Below are 26,438 nucleotides of genomic sequence, written 5' to 3'. Positions count from 1 at the left end.
GGAGATTGGATTGTTACTTCACAAATGGAGTACTTGGTTAGTGTGGGTTGTTTAGACTTGCATTTCTAATTCGCTGCCATTTCCTTTGCTGATGAGGATATCCAGGAAGTCTAGGGTGTTGTTCTTTATTTCCCTTGTGAATTGTACTCATTTGAAGATGCCGTTCATTGTTACGTGTATCTTCTCTAGTACAATTTTATTATGAGAAATACATGTGGGAGTGCTATAGTTTCTAGACCTTGCATTGTGATCTGTGCTATGAGTCCTCATAGTGGTGATCCCACGGGTGTTCCTCTGATATTTTTTTTCCATCACACGGAAAGTAGGTAATGAGGCTTATTCTGGATATTTCCATAACTGCATCTTCTATTTTTCGGTCTTTAGCTCTCTGGAGGCACCATAATGAGGAGTTGATAGATTATTCTCTACCCTCTGTAAGATGTAAAAGATTTTGTAGGGGGTTTTTTTTGGCTATGCTGTATGTTGGCCTCTTTATTAATGATACAGTTGGATGAAGAGGTAGGCTGGGCTTGTGTAGTTTGAGGTGTCCACAGAAGCATGGCAGACAAAGGTACACAGTTTTTCATCTGCCACTTTTTTAATGATTTGACCTTTATTGGTTAGGTCATTGAGGGTTCTCTTAATCAGGTTGTCCAGTTTATGTTGTTAGGTTGATGTTTACTGGAATGTAGAATTTTTGGCCTCAAGTAATTTTTTGGCATTTTGTAGGATAATCTTCTGTCCATTATAATCATAATGGACAGACATAACCATGTTGGGTACATTGTCTGCTGAGAAGATAGTACTGGTTTAGTCCTTCTTTAGGTTTTTAAGGTTTTTATGTCTTCTGCTTGAGTTGGTTCTGCTTTTTGTTGTACTGGTCTGTGGTATAATTGTTTGACTTAAGGGTTTTTTTTTCCGGATCTACGTGGCAAGTTCTGTATTTTGTATGCTGCTTCAGAGAATTCTAACTGATTAGCATTGTCCATGTTATAGTTGACACTTTTCTGGAAGATGTGTATATTGCAGTATACAGTGGGCAGCTGGACATATTCAGATACCTCTTTGCTTCTGGGGTTTAGCTGCAACAGTTTGGTTTGTGGAGTCCTTGGCACTCTCTGAGCTTGGTTTTGCTTGCAGACATTTCATTACCCAACTAGATAACATCATTTTGTTTTCATTTAACAGGAAGCTGACTTAGTTACTACTCATGAGTTGGGACATAATTTTGGGGCAGAGCACGATCCTGATAGCATGGCGGAATGTGCTCCCACTGAAGATCAAGGAGGAAAATACGTTATGTACCCTATTGCTGTGAGCGGGGATCATGAAAACAACAAGGTGTTTTTTTTTAATCTCCATGTTGTTCCATGTATAAATAGCGTTCCTTTATGGTGGGATGATCTTTTAATTTTTATATTTCAGTTTAATTTACCTTTGCAGGTATTACTGTGTTTCATTGCATTTTTAAAGAAATACCCACTGGTTTGAGGAAAGGTATGAAAAGAAAGAAAAGAAGAGAAAATGTTAAAATCAGGAATAAAGCATTAGAAATCAAGATGGATGCTAGAAATACCCACTCTGTGTTCTGAACTGTGGCAGGAGATCCTGAGTTAATGGATTTCATTGATTGCGTCATGGGGGGGGGGCTGACAGGGGCCTCGGGTGGGTGAATTCTATACCAAAGTTTGCAACTGACCACATTTGCAAATGACAGCATTTGACAGCTCTTATTTTCCCCACTCTCCTATAATCTTTTTAGATGTTTTCGAACTGCAGTAAAGCATCCATTCTTCAGACCATACAGGCCAAGGCCCCAGAATGCTTCAAAGAACGGACCAACAAAGTATGTGGCAATTCCAGAGTGGATGAAGGGGAGGAATGTGACCCTGGCCTCTTGAATCTTCAGAACGATCTTTGCTGCACCTCTGACTGCAAGCTAAAGCCCAACGCAAAATGCAGGTGAGGCAGTAGTGAAGTAAATAAAATTTAAAAAAAATGGCTACAGGAGGAACAAAAATGAAGGGTGTGTGTGTGTCACCTGAGTCTTTGTTTTCCTATATTAAAGTAAACAAATGAAAAGGTATCATGTATCCAATATGTTTTTTTAATTAATGATTGATGTTTTGGTAATAATATCTAATGTGCTTTGTATAGTTTTGTAATTCAAATAAGACTACCTAAGTATGTACTTCATGTGGCTTATGTCACCACTGTGGCATAAGGTACAATGGGTAGCATAGCAATAGATAAGACATCTTCTGAAACAATTTTAACACTAGAACACAGGATATAGAATAGACATGTCAAACACAAGGCCCGGGGGCTGGATGCGGCCCGCGAAGTGGTTTCATGTGGCCCGCGAAGCCATCCTGGAAACAGTGAGGGAACGGCCCCCGCTGCCTTGGCCCTGACCCAGGCCGGCTGGGAGCCAATGTACAATTTTGTGGTGGCCATCTATGCTGAAATGCATTCAGTCTTAGCTCCACAAGGCTGTCTGGAAACAGCGAGGAACCGCCCCTGCCGCATTGGCCCCGCCCCCTGGGTGCATGTTGGGGAGGTGTCACCCTTTGTGAGGAATGAAGAAATGCACCATGCCTTAGTGCTTGCCCCAGTCCCACCCTCTTCTGCCAGAGACCCTCAGATCTGTCCAACTCCCGCCCAAGCCCCCACAGGCACCCTTGATGCGAATGATGTAGAGCTGGCCACGCCCACCCAGTAGGCCACACCCACTCCATCCACGCCCACCCAGTAGGCTACACCCACTCAGTAGGCCACACCCACCCGGCCCCCCAAGGGCAACCGCAATGCTGATGCGGCCCTCAATGAAATTGAGTTTGACACCCCTGATGTAGAATGTTACAAACTTTATTATACTAATGATTATACCCATTTCTGTTCTGACTCTGGATAATGAACATAAGATTAAAATCAACAAACAACAAAAACAATCTCACAATACAGGATAGCATGTAAGGACAATCTGACACAACCCACACAACTGCAATCACATAAAAAAAAAGCGTCATTGACAAGCCCACTCTGCCTCCAGGCTCCATATAGAAAGGAGCTTCCCGGCTTCGAAGACTGATGAAACGCCAGCAGGGTCAGGGTGATATTGGAGAGGAGGAGGAGGATCCAGAGGGCCAGCACTGTAACCCAGAAGACTTGCTTCTGGGCTCTGACAAATGGCCCTGGCTAATAAAGGGGGGACCGGAGCATGGCCATCCTGCTGGAACTACTGGACCTGGCAGAAACCATTGGAGAAAGGTCCCGTGCTGGAAGGGCATTCTAAGTGATAATCAGCACCTTGAATTCCACCAGCTCACAGTGGTGTAACATAGGCACACCGCGATACATTTGTATAACTGCATTGTGGACCAGCAACAGCATCTGAGTACCCTTTAAGGGTAACCCTGCATAGAGCGCATTGCCGTTATTCATTCAAGTAATCAAGGCACGAGTCATTGTAAATAATACTCCCCAACCTAGAAAAGGGTACAATTGGCACACAAGGCCAATCTGCAGATGGTCTCCTGGCCGTGGCTGCAAGTTCTTCAAACAGGAGTTGCGACTCCAGAAAAAATTCCCCTGTTATGTGCACCAATTCTTTGTGTGGCAGTAGAACCCCATTGAGAAGATCTGGATCTCGTGGGAGGGGGCTTAAAATGTGGGGTGAGTTGAAGCCCGTTCTTCCCCATCCAGACTCAACAGCGCCACGTATTGGCCTTAGGGTAGACATCTATAGCTGAGTGTCAGCAACGTACTTAGGCCACCTAATGTCATGCCAGTCAATAATGTTGCCCGTTTGGCTTCGTATAAAAATGGTAAGTAGGAAAAGGGGATGAACAGAATTCTGAAAGGGCCCATGGGAAAGGCTGGAGACAGGATGAAAATTATCTAACACAGTTTCTGTAAAAAAAAAAAAAAAAGTACAGATTTTTTTTTTTAAGTATACAACCTTTATGGCATTTTTCTTTTTGCTATTTCTTGGAGCTTATCAATTTAGATATTTTATTATTTCTGCCAATCTGCTTAGTGACCGAAACAGCCCCTGCTGTAAAAGATGCCAATTTGAAAGTGCAGATAAGAAGTGCCAGGAAGCTATCAATGCAACTTGTAAAGGAGAATCCTATTGCACAGGTGAGTCTTTGTTTTTTTTAATCTTTTGTCCTAAACTATTTTTGTTTTTAATTTCAATTTTTCAGTAGTATACCCTGTATGTTTTAGTTTTGGAAAGACAGATATAGTTTTTTATTAATAACTTATGAATGTTGCATTCCAAGACAAATGTGCTTCCAAAACAGAAATTGACTGAAAAAGATACACCCAGAGTTACCTTGATGGTAAGATGGGCAGCCAATAAATTTTATAAATAGATAAATAATAAAATAAATAAATATGCTTATGTGCTACTCCTTTCTCCTTTTGAACTGAGCATCCTACCGGACCCTAAATTTGAGCTTATAATGTTTCACTCCTCAAAAAAACTGAGATAAGCTGTAATTCAAGGTTCTGGTAATTAATTGCCTACAAAGCTTCATGGTATGACGCCTGATTATCTGTATCTTAACCCTCATAATCCTAACTCTCAAAAAAAACCCAAGATGCACACAAAAAATTAAAGCATATTTTCAGGCTAATTTTCTTACTTATCTGTAAAATGTATAGGTTGTCCCAATTAGAATACTCAGTAAAAATGCAATAAAACACACACAAACAGAAAATCTAAAGTCTAGAAAAAACAAACCATCTTTTAGTAAAACTAGAACATTACCAAGAGGTCTATCACTTCTTGTAACCAAGGCCTGGGGATAGCGCCATTTTCAAGGGCTAGTTTAAATAAGGCCATGGTGAAGATCTCAGGAAATGCTGTTTCAGAGGGCAGGTGCCATGATAGAGAATACTCACTTCCTGGCTCTTACCAGGTGACATTGTGTAATTAATGGGACTGGGAGCATGCCAACTTAGTCAGACAGTGTGGGACGGATATCAGTTATAAGGGTTTGGATACAGATAATCAGGTTTCATACCATGAAGAGCTTTATAGGTAACTACCAGAACCTTGAAGCTGGAAATCTACTGGCAACCATTGCAGCTCATGGAGCAAAAATGTCACGCAGGCAGGCCAGGGAATGCCCACAACCACCTATGCTGCTACATATCTAGACCAGCTGCAGCTTCCAAGTGGTCTTCAGGGAAGTGTAGTGTGCACTGCTGTAGCCATAAGGTAACCAACACATGAATGAATGGAAGAGAAAGTGTTCCAGTGGTTCTCCTGGGTGGGCGTGACCACTAGGTGGGTGTGGCTGCAGTGCTCATGGCACACTGAGTGGGTGTGGCTGGGGTGGGCGTGGCCACCTGAATGTTGCTTGTGGGGAGGGATGCCTGTGGGGGTCGGGCAGGGTTGGGGGAGATCCAGGGGGTCTCTGGCGGGTGGGACGATGGGCAGGAGGTTCGTCCTGCGGGGTAAGGCGAGGCGAGGCAGGGGGCAGGGCAGGGGTGCCATTGCCGCAGAGCAAGGCAAGGCGAGGCAGGAGCCGGGGCGGCTGCTGCCTGACACCATTGGCCCCCGCACACAGCGAGCTCATGGGGGCCAACAGTGTCCGTCAGCAGCCACAGCCTGCCAGCCCCTTGACCAGCGCACTCTGGGGCTCTGTAGCCCGCTGCGAATACTGGGCTAGCCCTCCAGCAGAAGGCGGAGGAGGAAAGTGCGTGATGCAGATCACCGGACGTGCCTACTCCATCCCATCTGTTTTTGCTTGCGGATGGAGAGCAGGTTGCTGCTGGTCATCTTCTTGACTCCTTCGCAGATCTTGCCCTTGGCCCACATGTGGAGCCTGTTCCCCTTGCACACACGGCGCACCTTAGCCCCGCCTCGGGCCGCTGCCATCAGCAGCTCGTCCAGGTCCATTAGGCTACCACCGCTGCCTGGAGCACCTGGCCCGCCCAGCACAAAGGAGGTGAAATGGCCAGCTAGCAAGCTTGAGTAGAAGTGGTAGAGCACGCCCATGCCCAGCAAGCCAAAGACCACCCCAAGCGGGGTAAGCCAGATCTCCATCGGTGCCATGGCCCCCCAGTCCCAGCTAGCCGTGCGTGCCTCCCCCCATCTCTGCTGGACCTGGGTGGCCATGACGCCGATGGGGATCCGGCTTTCCCCGTTTGGGGTGGCTTTTGCCTGCTGGCCCTGGGCGTGCTCTACCATCTCTATGAGGGGCTTCCTAGCTGACCGCTTCACCTCCTTTGTGCTGGGCGGGCCTGTAGCTCTGGGCGGCGGCCTAGTGGACCTGCGCAAGTGGCTGGTGGCCATGGTAGGTACTGAGGTGTGCGAGGAGAATGCGCTCCACCCACGGGCCAAAGGCAAGACCCTCAAGGGGGCTGAGATGACCAGTGGCAACTAGCTCTCCAACCAAAAAGCCATTTCAATATTGCTAAGGATGGAAGAGGGTAAATTCTACAGTACTTCCAACTCACACGGATTACAATAATCCTAAATAGAAAGATTAAAATGGTCTCACAATCAAGAGTTCTTCTTTTTTAAGCTGATCTGTTCAGAGGAATAATAAAAAAAAAACCACTTCCATTGCTCGAATTTCAACAGGGAGCCACAAGACGACAACATGAAGGACAATTTGGGTTGTTGGTTAAGCACTAGGCTAGAAACAGGGAGATTGCGAGTTCTAGTCCCGCTTTAGGCATGAACTTTAGGTCAGTCACTCTGAGCGACTTTAGGTCAGTCACTCCCTCACAACCGAATTCATCTCACAGGGTTGTCGTTGCTGTGGAGAAAATAGATCAAGGAAAGAGTATTAGGGTTGAGTTATTTATAAAGGTAGGATAAACATGAATAAACATGAACCAAGATGTACCTCAGCAGAAGTGATGGGGGGGGGAGTGAGGGGATGGGAGCCAACAGCATAAAATTATTAAACAGACCACGATGTTGAATCCACTTACAGGGAATAGTAGTGATTGTCCTCCCCCTTGGAATGCCTTGGATGACACCGTCTGCGTGGATTTGGGCAAATGCAAAGATGGCGAATGCGTCCCTTTCTGTGAGTGGAAGAAGAACCTCAGTTCGTGTGCTTGCAATGGTGAGTTCAGCCTACTTGTCTGCTTCCCTCGGGCCAATGCTGCCTTCGGTCTCTGAGTGAGAGCTCTTCCTTCAGGGTTTTTCTCCTCAACCAGGACCCTGACCGTTGAAGATGGATTCCTGGAGCTACAGGGCAAAAGAGAATTTACCGAGGATTATTGGGCATAAATATCAGTGCATCAGTTAAGGGAGAGAGTGCCTCAGTGGGCTGACAGCCTCCCTGTCCTCTGAGCTTAAAGGTTTGCTTGATCCTCTTCTCAAGAATCATTGTTGTGGCTCCGTCTTGTGAGCCCCTCTTATCGGAGGAAGAAGGCTCCGAACATGAAGGAGAGGAGATGGCTAGGCCTCCCTCTCCAGGACCCTCCTCTTTGGCAATGCCTCAGGTGTCTTCCGACGGAGAAGAGATTGACCAGGAGCCAGGTGGTTCTGAGCTTGGCCAGGAGCCCGGTGTTTCTCAGATTGGCCAGGAGCCAGGTGTGTCGGATAATGAGGAAGAAAAGTTGTGGCTGGATCCACGCCAGTGTAGGAGCGACAAGCGTGAGCAGCAGAAAAAGAGACGTGCCAGAGATTAAGCTGAGTCACTGGACCACACCCCACAGGCTATAAAAGAGTGTTGGTGGCCATTTGGACCTCTGTGACGGACAAAAGCTGAATCTCTGGCAAAGTAGTGTGCTGTGGTTTTAAACTGTGTGTATTGTTTTTGTTTCTGTGTGTTTGGAGTAAAAGGTCTTGGCAGGCAGCTACGGAGCTGCTGCCAAGTTTCTTATCTGTGAAGTGGTGTCTGGAGAAGTCTTTAACCCTCGGCTGGCTGTTTGGGTGTGTGGGTCGGGACGGGGACAGAACAACTGAGGACCAAATTGAGGACCAAAGGCAGATATCGCCTGCTTTTCTTAGAATAACTTTCCTTGACCTGGATTGGAATAAAATTAGTTTGATTTTTTTGGGGGGTGGGCTCTCCTAGAGCAGGGCTTTTCAACCTTTTCACCCATTTTACCACTTTTAGGATATGGCAGTATCCAAGTACCACCAGTCGCCTAGCAAGGTGTGAAAAACTTGATGACCCCTCCCCCCCCAAAAAGGAAAAAAGTGATAAAGTACAGGTAGTCCTCGACTTACAACAGTTCGCTTAGTGACTGTTCGAAGTTACAATGGCACTGAAAAAAGTGCCCCCCAAATCACAGCTGAGCAAGACGCCTGCCCACCCGGCGACGCTCTTCCTCCTGTCCGAGGTTTTCATTGTTGTGAGCATTTCTGTTGAGGATTGGTAGCGGGGGTGGGGTGGGGGTGTTTGGTTTTTATTCCCCCCTCTGCTGGGTGGTTGCAGCAGGTTTTGGTCACATCACATGACCCTGGGACACTGTGACCATCATAAATATGAATCAGTTGCCAAGCATCTGAATGTAAATCACAAGACCCTGGAGATGCTACACCATCCCAGCTAATCGGCGCTTCTTCTGGGCTCAGCGGAAGTGCCAGGATCAGCGCCGAGCTCCAGCTGGAGCCTGGCGCTGATCCTGGCACTTCCACTGAGCCCTGACAGCCCCGAAGAAGCGCTGATCCTGGCGCTTCCGCTGAGCCCTGACAGCCCTGCAGCTCCAGCCATCTCTCGCTCAGGCTTGTGCGGTGCTGCCACCGGTTCAGCTCATTCCCCTCCCCCGCTACCACTTTTCTAGGATGGCTGCGTACCACTTGCCAGGTGCCAATGTACCACAGGTGGTACCCGTACCACTGGTTGAAAAGCCCTGTCCTAGAGCATTTTTTTTTCATTCAGAGGCACTTATTTTCTCTTCCTTTTCTCTTAAATTCCTTTTGGGCAAGTTATAGACCTCTTTATAGATTTGGCTCTCTTCCTTGTCCTTTATCAAGATTCCTTCCAAAAATAATGAAATCTCTTAAGTATTCTGTAGCTTCCTTCGGATGCTCAGAAAACTAGTAAGTTTACCCTGGCATTTAAAGAGAAGGGGTTGAATGCACTAGCCAGCTTCCCAACCCTGACATCCCTTTCATGGATGTTATATGTGGAGTGTGGGGGAGGGGCTTTTCTTCCATTGTGGATCCAGATTTTCCAAGTTCTCCCTGGCATGGAAAGCAGTTCTTCAGGTCTTGAGATCAGTCCTGCTAGGTCAGGGAACAGGAGTGGCTGAGGGTCTTGAAAAGGTGACAAGCGGATTGTAATGGAGTCTTGAAAGCCTGTCGGTGGCCTTTTCTATTCCTGCTCATTTCTAATCACTCCAAAGCAGAATTGTGTGGAGTTTCTTTCTCAGGTTTTCTACTTTCCCACTTTATCATGGCTCCACATTCTCCTGAAGTCCCATCCCGCTTGTCCGCTGCGTGTGTAAAGAACCATGAAAAAAAAGCAGGATTAGCACAGGGACCCCCATTCTTTGGGAATATGAGGAGAACCTTGTCATTTTTAATAATGCCCTGCTCTCTTTGGGACTCTTTTCTGCCAAGAATCTCTCCCTATGTGGAAGAATCACATTGTTCTCTCCGCACACCTTCAAATATCTCTTGATTTTTAATACAGGTAGTCCTCAATTTATGACTGCTCGTTTAGTGACATTTGAAGTTGCAACAGAAGCCCCCCTCCCCCGCCCCAAAAGGTACTTATAATCTGAATTCAAAGTTCTGTTGGCTGCACCCCCAGTCATGTGATCACATTTTGGGTACTTGGCAACCACGTGCTTTTATGGTCATTTGCAGTATCCAGCAGTCATCTGATTGTAATTTATGATATTTTTGTTTTTGCCAAAAACTGATGTTTACTTCTGGTTTCTGGTAAAAAAAAAAAACATCCATTGTGGGGAATGGGTTCATTTAATGATTGCGGCATTCACTTTATGACAGCTGTGTTCACTTTATGGTCACTGCATTTGTTTAAGGACCATTAGAAAAGATGTAAAATCAGATCAATCCTGTGACTGCCTTGACTTACGACCATCTCATGATATATGACAGAAAATGCAGAAGTCAATCTATCCCTAGCCATGCATATTAACTAGGGAATTCACAAAAAGCCAGTAATCAGCAATGTGTGGGAATGATTTGAAGACTTGTGAAATCTTTTGAAGAATGATCTGTTTTCTGTTGTTACAAACATTTCGTTAGTGCTTACTTTTGTATCCCGTTGTTTGTGACAAAACTGGTTTGCAGTGGGGACTAGTTTTTAGATCCAGTGAAATGTAACACTGTTTTTGTTGGGTTTAGTTAAGAAAGGAAGCTTTGTGCTTCATTTTGCCCTAGGGTTTAATGAAATTCCATAGTTTTTCTTACTGTGCTGAAAGCACATTTACATTACATTAAATATTTCATTTTTATGATCTGGGGATCATAAAGACATTAACAATTAACAAAGGAAAATGGTTTCCGGTATGAAACAAGATGGTTAAGAGCCAAAATAGCCTTCCTTACCTCTTTTTTTTAAATTTCAGAAACAGATAACTCCTGCAAAATCTGCTGTCGAAATGAATCTGGGAGATGCAGTCCTTATCGTGATGACAACCAGACCTTCTTATATTTGAGGAAGGGAAAGCCCTGCACTGTGGGATTCTGTGACATGAATGTATGTATACATGATCAGGATGTGTTCTCTTTTTATCTATCCCTGGATGTTGGTCCCACATCCTGGAAATTGCTTTATTCCCTTTTTTTGATAATTGAAACAAAGCTTTAAAGATTTTCTCTTGCTATTCGTAACCGACTCAAGGGGGCAGTGCTCATCTCTGATTCTTAGCCTAGAGCAGGGGTGTCAAACGGTGTGTGGCCAGGGTGGGTGCGGCCTACTGGGTGGGCATGGATGGCGTGGGTGTGGCCTACTGGGTGGGCATGACCAGCTCTACATCGTTCGCATCAAGGGTGCCTGTGGGGGCCTGGGCAGGAGTGGGACAGATCTGAGGGTCTCTGGCAGAAGGAGGTGGGACTGGGGCAAGCGCCAAGGCATGGTCCATTTCTTCATTCCTCACAAAGGGTGACACCTCCCCAGCATGCACCCAGGGGGCGGGCCCGACACAGCTGGTTCCTCGCTGTTTCTAGACGGCCTTGTGGAGCTAAGACTGAATGCGTTTCAGCATAGATGGCCACCACAAAATTGTACATTGGCTCCTGGCCAGCCTGGGCCAGGGCCAAAGCAGCGGGGGCCGTTCCCTCACTGTTTCCAGGATGGCTTCGCGGGCCACATGAAACCACTCCGCGGGCCGCATCCAGCCCCTGGGCCTTGTGTTTGACATGTCTGGCCTAGAGAGCCTGCGTTGTCTGAAAGATGCTTCTGTCATCAGGTGGCCAGCATGAAAGCACTGAACGCAGTGACCTTTCTCACCAAAGTGGTACCTATTTATCTACTTGCATTTGTATGCTTTCAAATTGCCAGGTTGGCAGAAGCTAGGGCAAGAATGAGAGCTCACTCTGTTGCACGGCATTTGGATCTTGAACCTAAGCTGTCAGCTTTCCAGCTGGCAAGCTCAGTGTCATGTGAACATAATTTGGGTGCTTGGCAACTGACCTACAATTAAGATGGCTGCAGCATCCCATGGTTATATGTTCACCATTTGCAACCTTCATTGCCAGCTTCCAACGTGGAAAGCCAGTGGAGAACCCGGCAGGAGGTTGTAAATGGTAATCATGTGCTGTCACACCTAACAACCTCATGGGATTTACTGAACAACCACAAGTGGAACTTCTGCTGGTAATCGGTGCAATCATGTGACACTGGGCTTTATGACCATTTCACTTAATGATGGACTTGTGGGTTCCAATTACTGTTGTTAACTGAGGATGCCTGTATTAGTTTTATTCTGGGACCACCTGTCCTGCAGCTTTTGTTATGTTTTTGCAGCCCATTGTATTTACTTTTTATCAGTTTCATTTGTTCATTAATGCTCATTTTTTGGCCTAGCTATATTTAGCCTTAGGAGCAAATAATTTCTTCTCTACCTACATATCCTCTGTAAGGGCTGAGTGTTGAGATCCAAACAACCATCCAATTAATTTGATCTATAGTGAAATTAAGGTATTTTCTTCTTTTTTCTGTTTTTTAAAAGTTTTGTTAATTTTTAAGAATTACAATCTTTAGAGCTTAGTAAACAACATGTTGTCTGGATTCACATGTTTGACATTAAATTCTTCAATATAAGTCTATTCAATACTGCACAATCCAGTATTTTTTCCCCTGATCCTCCTTTCTTCCCCATATTTTTTCCATTTCCCCCTCATTACACAGTTACAATTCTTGATACTATTGAAGTATACAGAGTTAGATATAAATATCTTCATCATATTTTATTAATATTATAGAAATAATAATGTAAATTCATTAATCAATAACCTGTTTTTCATGCTCTTGTTAAAGTTTAATTTCCCATCAATATTTAAAGTGTCTTTGTCAGGTATGATTTTCTCAGTGTTAATTACATTTATATAGCTAAAAAAATTATTCATACCAATTCTCCTCTTATTTTCATATTTCCCATATCACAAGAAGAGAAAAAAATGCTATTTTAATTCTAAATCATATCTTTCATTATAAAAGTCTAAATATATCTAAGGGTCATGTGTTCTTTTAACCATATTCAAACAAGTACTTAAACATATGATGCCCCCTCTACTAGGTCAAATCTTCTGTTTTTTACATCTAACTCTCGCTTTCTTTCTTGGAAAGTAGCTTTCCAAGCGAAGGCAATTAAATCATCCAGAAATTTTCTTTCTATTTTTATGAAAGTTGCTTGGCATGAGGAAGACAGTTTATGTAGGATATTTTTGAGGGGGAATTCCGCCTAATTATGTTCCTTAAGCAACTCCACCTTCCTTCTCCCTCAATTTCTCCCCTCATCTTTTGACTCCCAAATTGTAACATTTCTCCTGATAGCTCTGTGTTCCATTCCCCCAAATCTTCCTTGTCATCAGGTGCATCTTGCAAGCTTAAGGGTAAAGAGTCTTTTGCAATTTCATTGTTATGGATAGGTCTTGCAGTATTTTATTTGTGTATGGTAGTTTATATTTCCCTTCTTCCATCTCTTCCGTCTCTAGTCCATTTCCTCTGCTTCATCTTCAGATCTCTGGTTTATTTGTTCATACTTTGTAGTCATTGTCTGGGAACTTTCTGGTTGTAGATTTAATTTGGAGATTTGCTTATTTATATTATCTAAATTATTTTTAGTCTCATTGTGGTTTCTTTTTATGTCCTCTTTGTATGCAACAATTGTTTGCTGAATTAGTTGTAGTGTAGAGTATATTTCCTTCTGAAAGGTGTTTGTTTTTTCTTGAGGCATCATTCCAGGAGATCCTCTAATTTCACCAGTCTCAGTAAAACAAAGTTTCCTCTTCTTTTCTGGTCTTTATATGCAGCCTTTATAATCCAATAGATTTTAGAATATAGGTCCAGTCCCAAAAGCAATATTTTATAGTGGTCCTTTGTCTCAGGCATCCAAAAATGGTCAGTCAGGCAAGGTTATAATCCACAATGTTCAAAGTGCTCAACCTCCCTGAAAACATCTCAAAAGTCTCTCCCAGCCAGACGTAATCAAAGGTCAAGTTTTTCTTTCTCTTCCATTAGCTGTTGAAATTAAAAGTCCAAGCTCAGTGGGTGTTTATAGTCCAACAAGGTCAGGGTGATAAGTATGCCAAAATATTTCCCTTTATTGCCAGCTGTTCTCCCGTAGGCTAGGAATCACCAAGCAGGCAGGAAGCTAGTTATAGTGCTGTACTCAGATCCACCACTAGATTCATTCAAAATCTATTTTCCACTCTTAAAACAAAGTATTGATTTCTTATGTTTCACCTCAATGGTTTTTTTTATTATCTCAGTTCTCAAATTTCAAAACTGTAGCTTTATGTTACATCCACTTCAATACTGTATATTTCTGTCCCCCATAGAAATTAAAACACCGCTTCCGTTCACATTCGGAGGTTTTTAGTTTCTTGGGAGCCTTTCCCAGGAAATTCAGTTGTAAAATAGTAAAAGGATCGATATTCTCACCCAGTTCCAAACATGCTATTTACAATGTGTTAATTCGTGCTTTTCTTCTTCGGTTGCCAGCAGCCAGTCTTTCCCCTGCCAGTTTGGAGGGCTTTTCTCTGATCGAACAGAAAGACCGCCATCTCTCTGTGATCACGAGACACCTCTCCTTCTTCATCACTTCTTTGGGGCAACTTTAGGCCCTTTTTAGGGTCCCCAGCAAGGCGAAATCAGGCGCGGAGGGCAGAGCTCTTCCTTCCTGTGTCCGTCTTGCTGCGACGCAAAACCGGAAGTCCCCGATATTAAGGTATTTTCCATGTTACACACACACACACACACACACACACAACACATACCTATTTTCCATGATACATGGAAATGTGTGTTTGAGGAAGGAAGGAAGGAAGGAAAGAGAGAGAGAGACAGAAGAAAGAAAGAAAGAAAGAAAGAAAGAAAGAAAGAAAGAAAGAAAGAAAGTGAATCTGGTACAGGGTGTTGCTATCCAAAGGATAATTAAATTTGGCCAGATCAAGCAGTTCTTTGCATTGGAAGCTAAGTCTCCTAACTAAATAATCCATTGTGCATAAAAATGTCCAGGTAACTGATCAAGACAATATCAGCCCCCCTTCCCCAACATCCTTTCATCTCTTGTATTCTGTCATATTTTGTGGTGTTCTTAGGGGAAAGAAAACCCAGCAACAAAGCCTATTTTGTAATGAAATTGCAAATCCACCAATAGTTCGTAGTTTTCTTATTTCAAATTGATTGATGGTGCAGTTTTATAGGAAATTAACTCATTACCAAGTTTTGTTGCACTTAACCTGCTTTTTCTGTGTCTCACTATTCTTCAGATAGGTTGTTCTGTCATTATGATGGAAACTTGGTTTACTAAGCCAGCATTGTTTCTTACAGGGCAAATGTGATAAGCGTGTGCAGGATGTGATTGAACGACTTTGGGTTTTCATTGATCAGCTTAGCATCAATACATTTGGTAAGATATGCATCTTCCACTGCTTGAAATCTTACTTTCAGCCTATCTTTTCTACTTCATGTAGTATTTTGTTTGCTTTTTGAAATGTGATAGTTAAAAAGCAGATTTGTCAATAAATTTGGTAGCATGAATATATCTAATATTGACCAGCTAATGATCAGGAAGGTTTTGATATAAATTGCATATTTGCAATTATTTAAATCATAGGTGTCCAAACTTTTGGCTTCCCTGGGCCACACTGAGTGAAGAGGAATTGTCTTGGGCCGCATATAAAGTATATAATATAATTAATGTATATAAATAACTTTTTAAAAAATCACATAATGTTAAAAGTTTAAAATCTTGTTGGGCTCTGCTACTAGCTGTCCAGGGCTGCATGTGGCCCATGAGCCATGATTTGGACACACCTGATTTAAATATTTTTGTTAACTAGTGCACCTAAAGTTTTAATAAAACAAACAGTGTCTCTCCTCCATCCAATTGGGAATAATTCTGGATTTATAATCCATTTATGGAAATCCTGGCTATGATAATAGAGTCATAATTAGCATCAATCCTATTGCTATACAGGGCTATGCAAACTGAAGGAACAGGTTTGTGTGTATTTCCAAGGTGAGTGGTACAACTTGTTAAATGTTATGCAAAAATAAAAAGGAGGCTTATAATTTGTGTAACTATTTACCCAGCAAAGGTAAAGATGACCTGTATTTAATTTCCTAGTTGATGATCCTTCTTAGTTTATTAGATAGATATATAAGAAAACAGTATAAAATACATACCCTGGATAAATATGTCTAACTTCCATTCCTTTCCATTCTCTACTGGTAGTAAAATCTCTTTAAAATTGATAATTTATATCCTGATATTTAAGCTATTTCAGTTATTTCAATATATATGATCCTCTTTTGTCATATGCACTAATCAGTTGGGGAAAAGGGAGATGTAAAATTTACCTCTTTTTATTTTTGCATATTCTTTACTTCTAAGATTGCTAGAATCGGTTTTCTCTTTTAAACAGGGAAATTTTTAGCAGACAACATAGTAGGATCTGTACTTGTATTCTCCTTGCTGTTTTGGATTCCTCTCAGTATTCTAGTACACTGTGTGGTAAGTTTTAATTTAAACAGATGCCTTAAATTCAAATGTAAATTTATAGTAAAAGACATTGAGTCCATAATTATAAAAATCCATGCTGAGTATTTACGCATTTGATACTTAGATCTTTTCACAGTAAGAGTATTCCCTGTTTATTCATTCTACTCCTTCCTACCCCATCTCCAGTAATTTGGGAATGTTTTGATTCCTCAAAATTTGCTTCCTTTTCAGAGCTTTGAGCTTTTTTAAAGAAATCATTATTTACAAACACCTTTATTTTTTTTTAAAGCAGGAGGAAGAAGTATATTGGCTAGGTAATTTGAAACTGCTTCCAAAGTTACAATAACTTGCTTAGTGATTGACATAACTACTCCTGAGTTCTGATTATTTGTAAAATAATGATTTGTTTATAGAAATAAAGATGTGATTTCCCCCCTTTTAACAGGACAAGAAATTGGACAGGCAATATGAAGAAAACACCAAATCTCTGTTTGGTCCAAGTGTAAGTTTGCTTGAATTAATACTTTTAGCATTGCTTTTGTTGACAACAAGCCTCTGCTGAATAAAGTTTTCATCAGGTAATCCTCAACTTACAACTAGTCATTTAACAACCATTCAGAGTTACAACAGATTCAAAGTTACTTATGACCCAACCTTGAATTACAACTGTCATAGCACCCCTGCATCCCTTAATTGCATTTTGGGCACTTGGCAACTGCCTTGCATTTACCACCAGCTGCAGCAGCCAGCAGTCACATGTTTGTGACTTTTTTGCTACTTTACATCAAAAAATATCCACTGAATAATCTGGATTCAGATTTATGACCATGTGATTCGCTTAACGACTGAGGTGATTCACTTAATAAGAACAATTGTAAAATCGAGTCCAGTTATATGGTAATTCAACTTAACGGCTGCAATGAGATACAAGCAAAATTCCAGATTCAATTGTGGTCCTAATTCAAGGACTACCTATAAAATGTATAGTCAGCTGAACAAAAAAGCCAGCATATATTAGATAAGAAAACAAAAATTTAAACAAATCACTTAAGCATAAAGTCATGTTTTTGAATTGTGTTTTTAAAAAAGTCACGAGGTTGGGTTACAAGAACCCAATCCAGTTCCAAAAGGTGTTATTTCCAGGAAAAACTTGTTCATGCCAAACAATCAAATTCTCAATATAGAACAACTTCAGAATTCTCTACTGGGTTCAGTTTCTGAGTTACTTGGGATTATACATACCTTACAGATGTCTACAGATGTCCTTTCTTAATTTCATTCAACTATATTTTAGTTTAAGTTAGTTTCAGTTTATCGTAGTAATTTATCATAGCTCCCTGTTTAAAAATAATCTTGTAGAAATTAAGCAGTTTCACACTATACACAACTTCCCGACAGCCCATTCTAGCAATGCTTTTAAATGGTCATCTTTCATTACCGGTGCGGAGATTTGTATGGACCAGAATTCTCCCAACAGTCTCTTATCCGTACTGGTTCACAGGACTTGCCCTCTTACCATGTGTACAGAATACGTGTTAGTGGCCCTTAGAGGCAGGCCTTCTGTGAACACTTTGCTCAAGATGCTGTATAAAGCAAGCTGTTGAGGAAGATGTTTACCATCCTCCTCCTCCTCTTCCTCCTCCCATTAATGTACGTCCCGCTTGTCTCTTGCAGAACGCTGAGATGTTGAGCAGCATGGATTCAGCCTCCATCAGAATCATCAAGCCTTTCCCTGTTGTGCCACCGGCAAGTCGGCACCAGCCTTTGCAGCCCATCGTACCCGTGTCTGTGGCAGCGGGGCCCCCAAAACTGGATCACCAAAGAATGGACACTATCCAAGAGGATCCAAGCACAGACTCTCATATGGAAGAGGATTGCTTTGAGAAGGATCCTTTTCCAAACAACAGTACAGCTGCCAAATCATTCGAAGACCTCACAGATCATCCGGTCACCAGGAGTGAAAAAAGCTCCTCTTTTAAACTGCAACGCCAACACAGAGTGGACAGCAAGGAAACCGAGTGCTAGTCTCTGCCTTCTCAGCTGCTGATTCTTCTGCACAACATCAGGTTCAGCTAGTTGATCTAAAGCCATTTCATTATATTCCCTGCCTCCGTGTGTTTGTGTGTGTCTGTGTGTATGCATTTGTACATGCATATGCATAGGTATGTATACTGAGAAAAAAGCAAGGAAGTGACCAACTGCAGATGCTGGCCATATGTGTGATCTTCCTGATGTCAGTATGAACGAGTATTACCTAAAAGCATAAAATGTGAGGTCAGATATATTGAGTCTTGCTGACTTTTTTCTGTATTCTCAAATTGAACATACCCTTCAGTTGATAGAATCAAGCCATAATCTCTCTGACCCAGGATTTGTGTATCTTAGTATTTTTATAATGTGCCTTCTTGGTATTAAACAAGCACTGCTAAAAGAGATTTCTTTTTTCCCTCCAGAATACAATTCTTCCAAATAAATGAAGTCTTCTTTTACTAGAGAAGTCAGGAATGCCACTGAACAGTATTTTTTTAAAATGAAAGATGAAAGGAACATTTCAATTTAATTGATATTTAGGAAAGGCACAGATTTCAGCTAAATAGGAAGGGAATATCATAGCAGCTAATGACTTCAGTGCAAATCTGGGAATCCGAGAATGTTTTCGGAATAAAATAATCGTGTGGCTTTAATTAGGCAGTTCTGATCAGAACCCAACAGGAAGATAATCAAAATCCAGTTGAGATAGAAGCAATGTTTTCATTGATTTTCACATTTATATGCACATAGCGTGCTGAATGTTAATTTCTGATCCAAAACGAATAGCTTAAATGTGTAATTATCATTTCACTTCTTTCACTTTGCGAGGAAGGAATATAAGCCTAGAAAGGAGACTTCATAAAACTGTATTTCAAACCACGTCAGTGTACAGTATCCAGGGCATCTGCTGTAGCGTATTTCATGTTGCATTTTTATGGCTGATCTGCTTCTGTGAGGAAACAACAATCGTGGATACAATGAGGAAAAAAAGAGCATCTTGTTCTGCCACTAGCCTGGCTTATCTCGGTCCTGATCTCTGTCAAGTGCCAATTGCTGCCTTTCTCCATGCCTTTTGCTAAGAGAGCAAAAGCAGAAAGAGCACAGCTCTTTACTTTTAGGGATCTGGTCTCAGCAGTAGGCAGTGCCTATAGAAGCAATTGGGTCACGATTAAAAGGGTAGCATTATTTCTAATTGCTCATCTAATCATGTCCTAAGTTATGCTTTATATAAAATACAACAGCTTGGGAGCTGGTCCAAATGCCAGAAAAAAATGATGAAAAATTTGTATTCTGTAGCATCTAAAGAGGACTAATACACCTGTACATTTTTCATGGATATTTGTTGCACTACTTGAATTTGTGTCTCTAAGGTATTTTTTACCGATATTCTGTTAATTTTTAGATTTCACACCCAGCTGTAAAATAACCTTTCTATGAAGAGTAAAGAGTTCCCATTGCCATGTAATAAAATGATTTTCTAAAATATATTGAAATATTAAAACTAGTTGGTGTTAATTGAAGCTTCAGATTTTTCATGTCCCGGAGTTTAACGAAGAGAAGGACGAGGGGGGACATGATAGCAGTGTTCCAATATCTCAGGGGTTGCCACAAAGAAGAGGGAGTCAAGCTATTCTCCAAGGCGCCTGAAGGCAGGACGAGAAGCAACGGGTGGAAACTGATCAAGGAGAGAAGCAACCTAGAACTAAGGAGAAACTTCCTGACAGAACAATTAATCAGTGGAACAACCTGCCTCCAGAAGCGGTGAATGCTCCAACACTGGAAGTTTTTAAGAAGAGACTGGGCAGCCATTTGTCTGAAATGGTATAGGGTTTCCTGCCTGAGCAGGGGGTTGGACTAGATGACCTCCAAGGTTCCTTCCAACTCTATTATTATTATTATTATTATTATTATTATTATTATTATTATTATTATTATTATTATTATCATCATCATCATCATCATCATCATCATCATCATCATCATCATCATCATCAATAACAACATAATCTATATAAAAATGTAAATGTTCGTTTGTTCAAAATCTTAAATCTCCGAAAGTTCTTCACCGATTGCTTTGAAATTTTGACACAACGTTGCATTCGAATAAGCGTGTGTTTTTATATACCTACTATTATATAGATGTCACACCTGTGACAGGTAAAAACTCTTTTCTTTCTTTTCCATTTAACCAGACTGAGCCACAGCAACGCATGGCCGGGTACAGCTAGTAGTAGTAATAGTAGTAGTAGTAGTAGTAGTAGTAGTAATATAATAATAATAATAATAATAATAATAATAATAATAATAATAATAATAATAATAATAAAAAAAAAAGTCAATCCTTGTTGGGCTCCTAAAGCTAAGATCAGGCCTGGTTAGTACCTGGATGGCAGATTTAGCAAGAAACCCTAAACTGTGGGCTAGATTAGACATTCCAAAAACATTCTAGCAGGAAGAAATCACTTTCCATATCATTGCAAAGCTACTTGCATGCTTGTATCCATGGGGTTGCAAGTTAAGCTTGTATCAAGGGTGATTTATAAAAGTTCCTCATCAGATGCATCTTGGCATTCATTGTGAATACGAAAGTCCACCTTTTTCTGTGATAATTTAAAAGCTTCAGTCATCTGTTAAACATTGTACTTCGATGTGTGTCACAATAACCAAGGCAATTAAATGCTGCAGTTGTCTACTCCATCATCTTGCGTTCTGGAAACAGCTTTGCGGGATGCTTGTAGACTGACGAGTAGTCTAAAATATTTGTTTTGCCCTTATATTTTCAATTGTACATGGAAGACATGGCTGTAACTGATAATTGGCACAATGGCAGCAATCAAAGTAGAACATGAATGCTTGTTCTTAAACTGTTCAGCTCGTCTTAATATGGTATTGTCAACTGCTGAACACTGGATAAAAAGGAATCAGATTATTTTAGCAAGGTAAGTACCATAGAAATCAGACAATGGAAGTCATCAGTAAGGTAATTACTGCCCTGTAGAATATCTAAGGAGGAAGCTTGAAATAGCCATGTCACACTTGAAGCAGAAGTTGATAAAAGGAAATTGCACAAAGCACATTTTGCTGCATTCTGGTTTGGGCCCTTGCATTTAAACTGCCTTCTTTTGGCAGCTCTGGTGCATTTCCAAAGAGCTGCCTGCCCACTTCCAACTAGCAAATGCAAGCTGCTGATTGAAATTGCAATTTTTTTAGACTAAGCACCCATATCGGCAAAGACTAAACAGCCAAAAGACTTTTTGCTTGTATCATTATAAATGTGGTTCTTGTTTACCAAAATCAACGCTATATAATATCAGCTTAGGTTGCTTACATGTAAATACCTTAGCTTTTTCCAAAAACATTGTTTTTGGCCCTCTAGACATTGTGGCTCAGTGTGTTTATCACAATTATCTGAACAGCTCTTGCCCTCTATTGTGTCCCTGCTTCCCTCTGCAATCAGAATATTGCATCTCTAAAACATTTGATTTTTTTTTCCCCTAAGACTTCTCTTAGCAGGACTTCTTCATTACTTTCTCTGAAGTGCCTGAAGACAATCTTTGCTATTATCTCATTCAAATTGTTAATTGTCTCCGTCAGAAGTATATATCACCACCCACATTCTCAAGATCTGGTCAAGCTTGATTCAGAATTATACAGAGTCTTGAATTACGATTATTATCGATATTGTTTGCATTAACTATTGCCCCTCATTCTTTTAACATGTATTTTAATACCTGTGCCACATGACTCAATTATCTCCAATACAGAATCCTGACTGCTAACGTCCATTACAGAAATCATTAACATTTGCCAACCTGTCTAAATAAACTACTTGACCGCTGACTGTATGCATGATCGTGGGTAATTTAACCAATTTGCTATTGCCAGAGGAGAAAGATTTCTTAGGGCAAGAGTGAAATCATCTAAAAGTGAACGTCAATCCCTGAATGTCAATTCTAGGGTTGAGGATATCAAATGTAGCCTTTTTTTTCCCCCTTTTGCATTTTGGAAAATCCAGAGGGTATGGCCAGCATTCCCCCTTTAAGATCCCTCCTGAAATAGTCTTAACCCTTAAGCCAGAGGTCCCCAACCTTTTGGGCACCAGGGACCGGTTCCGTGGAGAGAGGTGTCATGGTTCCGAAAGATGAAACTCTTTTAAGAACTTTGAGGCATTGTTTACCTTAAAGAATTTTTAATCGAGCAGCATAGGTTCGGCAGGCACGTAGTTGAAGCCAAAATCTGACTTCCCCTCCCTTCAACACATAGATCAAAGCACAATTCCCTCCTACAACTAACAGTCATAAATCACATTCTCCAATTAGTTTGAAATGCTGGATGCTTTACCAGCTGGTTACAATATTGTATGTCTAACTAACTCCCATCACATTCCTTTCCCTACCCCAGTATCATCTAAGAGTACAGTAAAAGACAAAAAAAAGCTGCATCTCCATCTGTTGTCAAAGCAAGAACATCCAATGTTATAGCAGCATTGACATGGTTTTTCCATGGACCGGAGGGTGTGTGGTTTTGTGTGCTGCCTGCATCGCATGGATGAAGCTTTGCTTTTTTGTATGGACCAGTTGCTGGCATGCTGTGGCCTGTTGCTGATCCACTGACTGGGGGTTGGGGACCCCTGCCTTAAGCCAATAGTCTTTTGGAGTGCAGCCCCCAACATGCTATCAATAACCTGATGATCCTTCCAACCAACCCAAGTTAGACACCCAGCCCTGAAGTATAAAGTTATGTAGCAATGTGGGACTGTCTAATCCATCAAGGCTTGTTTTCTGTTTCTTGCTTGTGTTGACAATGTTCTTCTGCATACAATTTTTAACAGGTAATTGCCCTACTTATGCCAGTAACTAACTGCATAATTAGAAAACTCAGCAGTGATGCATGAATATTTATAGAGGCCTAATAATTGGGAATGCAAGTTCATATCAGAATACTCTTAAGAATTAATCTCACTGATTGTGAAAAAAAGGTAATTTTATTTTGTATCTACAAAACTTATGGATGTTACTCTTTTTACTACTTCTTAGCAGTGGGGGTGCCCAGGAGGCTGGCTTCAGGGTAGAGAGGATCTACATCACGCCAGCAGGAAAACAACTGAGGAAGGGTTGACACTTTCTTTTCTAGGAGTGTCCAAAGCTGGTTTGCTAGAAAAGTATTTCCTTTTTCTGATAAATGGATTCCATCTGCCAGGTAACAGGAGAAGTCCTAAAACCAGAGATTTCATAAAAATATAAAATGTTGTAAATTGTTCAGATGACTTTACAGAAAGAAACTTAAGCCAGAAAATATAGGCCAGTGATGGTGAACCTTTTAGAGACCGAGTGCCCAAACTGCAACCCAAAACCCACTTATGCATCGTCGGGTGCCAGGTGGGTGTGGCCCATTGGCTGGGTGTGGCCCATTGGGTAGGTGTGGCTGCGGTGGTAACAACACACTGGGCGGGACTAAAAACTTCAATCAATCAATTCCAACTTTGCAAGTTTTTTTTTCCCGCAAGAACTTGAAATTGACTGATTGATTGAACCTTTTTTTTGCTCACGGCGGTGGAGGCCTAAAGCGAAAAGGTTTAATAAAACCCAGCTGAAGGCCTAGGACTGGGGCGACGGTGCGCGTGCCTACAGAGAGGGCTCTGAGTGCCACCTCTGGCACCCGTGCCATAGGTTTGCCACCACGGATATAGGCAGTCTTCAACCTATGACCACAACTGAACCCAAAGTTTCTGTTCCTAAGACATTTGTTAAATGAATTTTGCCCCATTTTACAACCTTTCTTGCCACAGTTTTTAAATAAATCACTGCAGTTGTTCAACACAATTAAGTAAATCCTGTTTTCTCTATTGACTTTGCTTGTCAGGTTGCAAAAAGCGATCACATGACCCCAGGACGCTGCAACTGTCATAAATACGAGTCGGTTGCCAAGCATCTGAATTTTGATCACGTAACCATGGGGATGCTACAAAGGTCATAAGTGTGAAAAACGGTCATAAGTCATTCTTTTAATGCTGTTGTAAATTTGAACAGTCACTCAATGAACTTTTGTAAGCCGAGGACTACCTGAATTAATCATTGTTCAACTAAACTGCCAGTCTGCAAAATAGAACGGGATGAGCTTCTAAGAGAGACTTTGCACCCAGTTAAGGAAATTAGCTTCACCTTGCTGCACACACTCCGCAATGACAATCTCAGAAATCATACCTGGTCTCCTTTTTGCATAAGTGTCCACAGGTCAATGACATCAGAGCCACATTCTTCAGCTACTTTAACACAAGCCTTTGCATATCTCCCAGTGACGGAATTTAGACGATTTAATTTGTCACCTGTTGAGAATTAGGGGGAAAAAATACATCAAACATAAAAGCTTAGTTCAGGTTTTGCTTTTTGAGTAACAAACGTGAATCACAAATGGATCCAGATGATGCAACTCACTGCCCTCACTGCGCTTTAACACTATACAGGTAGTCCTTGTTTTAAAACTGCAATTGGAATGGGCAACTTGGTTGTCAAGCTAAGCGGTTGCTAAGTGGGACTACGAAGTTGCTTCAGCATTCCCTTGCTTTCTTGATTTGTGAAGGTCATAAATGTGAGGATTGGTCATAAAGTTATTTTTTTCATTGTCGCAACTGAAAACAGTTTGCTAACCAAATTAGATCTGGTACCCATTTTTCTTTTTCCTAGCAAGAGCTATCAAAACAGACAAGACTTGAGTGTAGGTATATGGATAGTGCAGAACCACTGTTGGGTACAGAGAATCCTTCTGCTGACCACAATATCACACGCAGTAAAGTTTAGAAGCTAATTCTGCCCTTATAGCTTTACTGCAGATGATTTTGAGCTACCGCGTTTTTTTTTCTTTTTTTAAAAAAAGACCTATTTCCATACAGTTGTATGCTTTGGTTCTAATTTTAAGATGGGAATAAATAAAACATACCAACAGTCATTTAATTTTGCAAAAAAAAGAGGCTAGTAGGACAAATTTGGCAGAGCTGATGGAAAAAGGCTAGGCCAAACATTCTATTCCTGGTATAACTTAACTGTGTAGAACATGAAATAAATCGTGCAGGGAAATTTGCCAATACTATTCAAATAGGAATAAGAGAATGCCTCACCTTTAGCAACACACTCTCTTTCCCAACTAGCTTCGTGAACGGGTGGTGGAGTCACTAATATAACGTCCTGTTTGGAAATGTCCACAGAGTTGAGGTAGCATATCATACTTTTCAAATTGTCAGCATACTCCTCCAGTGGAACATGCTGTCTGGGGTTCTCATCTGTTTAAGGAGACACAGGAATTAATTTTCTGGGTACAACAGCTGTGTGCTCTGACCATGTTGTGCTTCTTTTTCTCACGCTGGGAAAAGGTAGGACAGAGGAGTTTAAGTAAAACTGGTGGGTGTTGGTGAGCAACCCAAAAGCCCCAATCTAAATATGTTTTCACTAAGCAAACAAAGAGGTAATTAGGCTATAAATCAATTAGACACAAGGAACACTCTTGTAAAAAAGGCACCCAGTTGTTCCTCTTTCCTTGAAAGACGCTCACCCCTCCCAGCATGGACTTTTTGAAGGAAAATATAGTCAACTGCTGGCTCAGCCAGACAGCCTTGGACACCAAGAATGCTGATTCAGCAGCAGCCTGGGCAACAATGAAACATTATCTCAGTAATACACATTCTAAGAGCCTTTGTTGAAATTCAAGGAAGCCATTGTCTTCCCCCATTGCCTCAACATTCTAATGCACTAACATGCATTTTGCCATAAACCAACAAGTGGTTAGCTGTGCAGATTAAACATATCTGCAGCAATGGGTGAAGGCTTTAAAATATTTGAAGCAACACACTTTTCAACTTCAGCCTAACAAAAACATCACATTAGAAGAGTAGGATCAGGATGGGATTTGTTATTTGGCTGGCAGGCATATTTAATTTATGATAAAAAGGTAGATACTAATTTCAAGGTTCATATTTTAAGGAGTGCTCTATTGAGAGTTTGGAAGAAATATTATTATAAATTAAATTATAAAATTCCTATTTGGGCAACTCCGGGACAGGTGATAGAGGGGATATCTAGGGGAGTTCATTTGGATAAAGTTTCCTATAAGGAATTACTTCGTCCGGTAGGACAAGACTGGCAACTTAAATCTTTAGTAGATTTGAAACAAGAAAATATTGAATATTCTTGGTTTTATTATAATCAATTGACAATGAGATGGCGTATGGATCAAAGAGTTGGCATTACCTTACAGGATGCAAATTTGATGAAACAGATCAAAGATCA

At 41.4% G+C, this 26,438-nt stretch overlaps 2 protein-coding genes across 2 annotated transcripts in view; one reads left to right on the top strand and one right to left on the bottom strand.

Moving 5' to 3' along the window:
• The window catches only part of ADAM17 (ADAM metallopeptidase domain 17), a 37,125-nt gene extending 17,449 nt beyond the window's left edge, over positions 1–19,676 (top strand). Inside the window, exons 11-19 of the mRNA XM_015825142.1 lie at positions 1,189–1,341; positions 1,763–1,962; positions 4,040–4,143; positions 6,960–7,094; positions 10,525–10,655; positions 14,955–15,033; positions 16,052–16,140; positions 16,574–16,630; positions 17,803–19,676. Coding sequence (XP_015680628.1) covers positions 1,189–1,341; positions 1,763–1,962; positions 4,040–4,143; positions 6,960–7,094; positions 10,525–10,655; positions 14,955–15,033; positions 16,052–16,140; positions 16,574–16,630; positions 17,803–18,153 — 1,299 coding nt within the window. The 3' untranslated portion in view covers positions 18,154–19,676. The remainder of the gene's footprint in view (positions 1–1,188; positions 1,342–1,762; positions 1,963–4,039; positions 4,144–6,959; positions 7,095–10,524; positions 10,656–14,954; positions 15,034–16,051; positions 16,141–16,573; positions 16,631–17,802) is intronic.
• Positions 19,677–23,142: 3,466 nt separating this feature from the next.
• The window catches only part of IAH1 (isoamyl acetate hydrolyzing esterase 1 (putative)), a gene marked incomplete in the record, with an annotated part of 8,595 nt that continues 5,299 nt past the window's right edge, over positions 23,143–26,438 (bottom strand). Inside the window, 3 exon segments of the mRNA XM_015825141.1 lie at positions 23,143–23,373; positions 24,363–24,484; positions 25,274–25,435. Coding sequence (XP_015680627.1) covers positions 23,185–23,373; positions 24,363–24,484; positions 25,274–25,435 — 473 coding nt within the window.

This window comes from Protobothrops mucrosquamatus, unplaced genomic scaffold, assembly GCF_001527695.2.
Source record: "Protobothrops mucrosquamatus isolate PMUCROS unplaced genomic scaffold, P.Mucros_1.0 scaffold2507, whole genome shotgun sequence".
In the NCBI taxonomy this organism is placed as follows: domain Eukaryota; kingdom Metazoa; phylum Chordata; class Lepidosauria; order Squamata; family Viperidae; genus Protobothrops; species Protobothrops mucrosquamatus.
The sequence above is the reverse complement of the archived record's forward strand: the minus strand, read 5'-3'. Positions and strand labels throughout refer to the sequence as shown.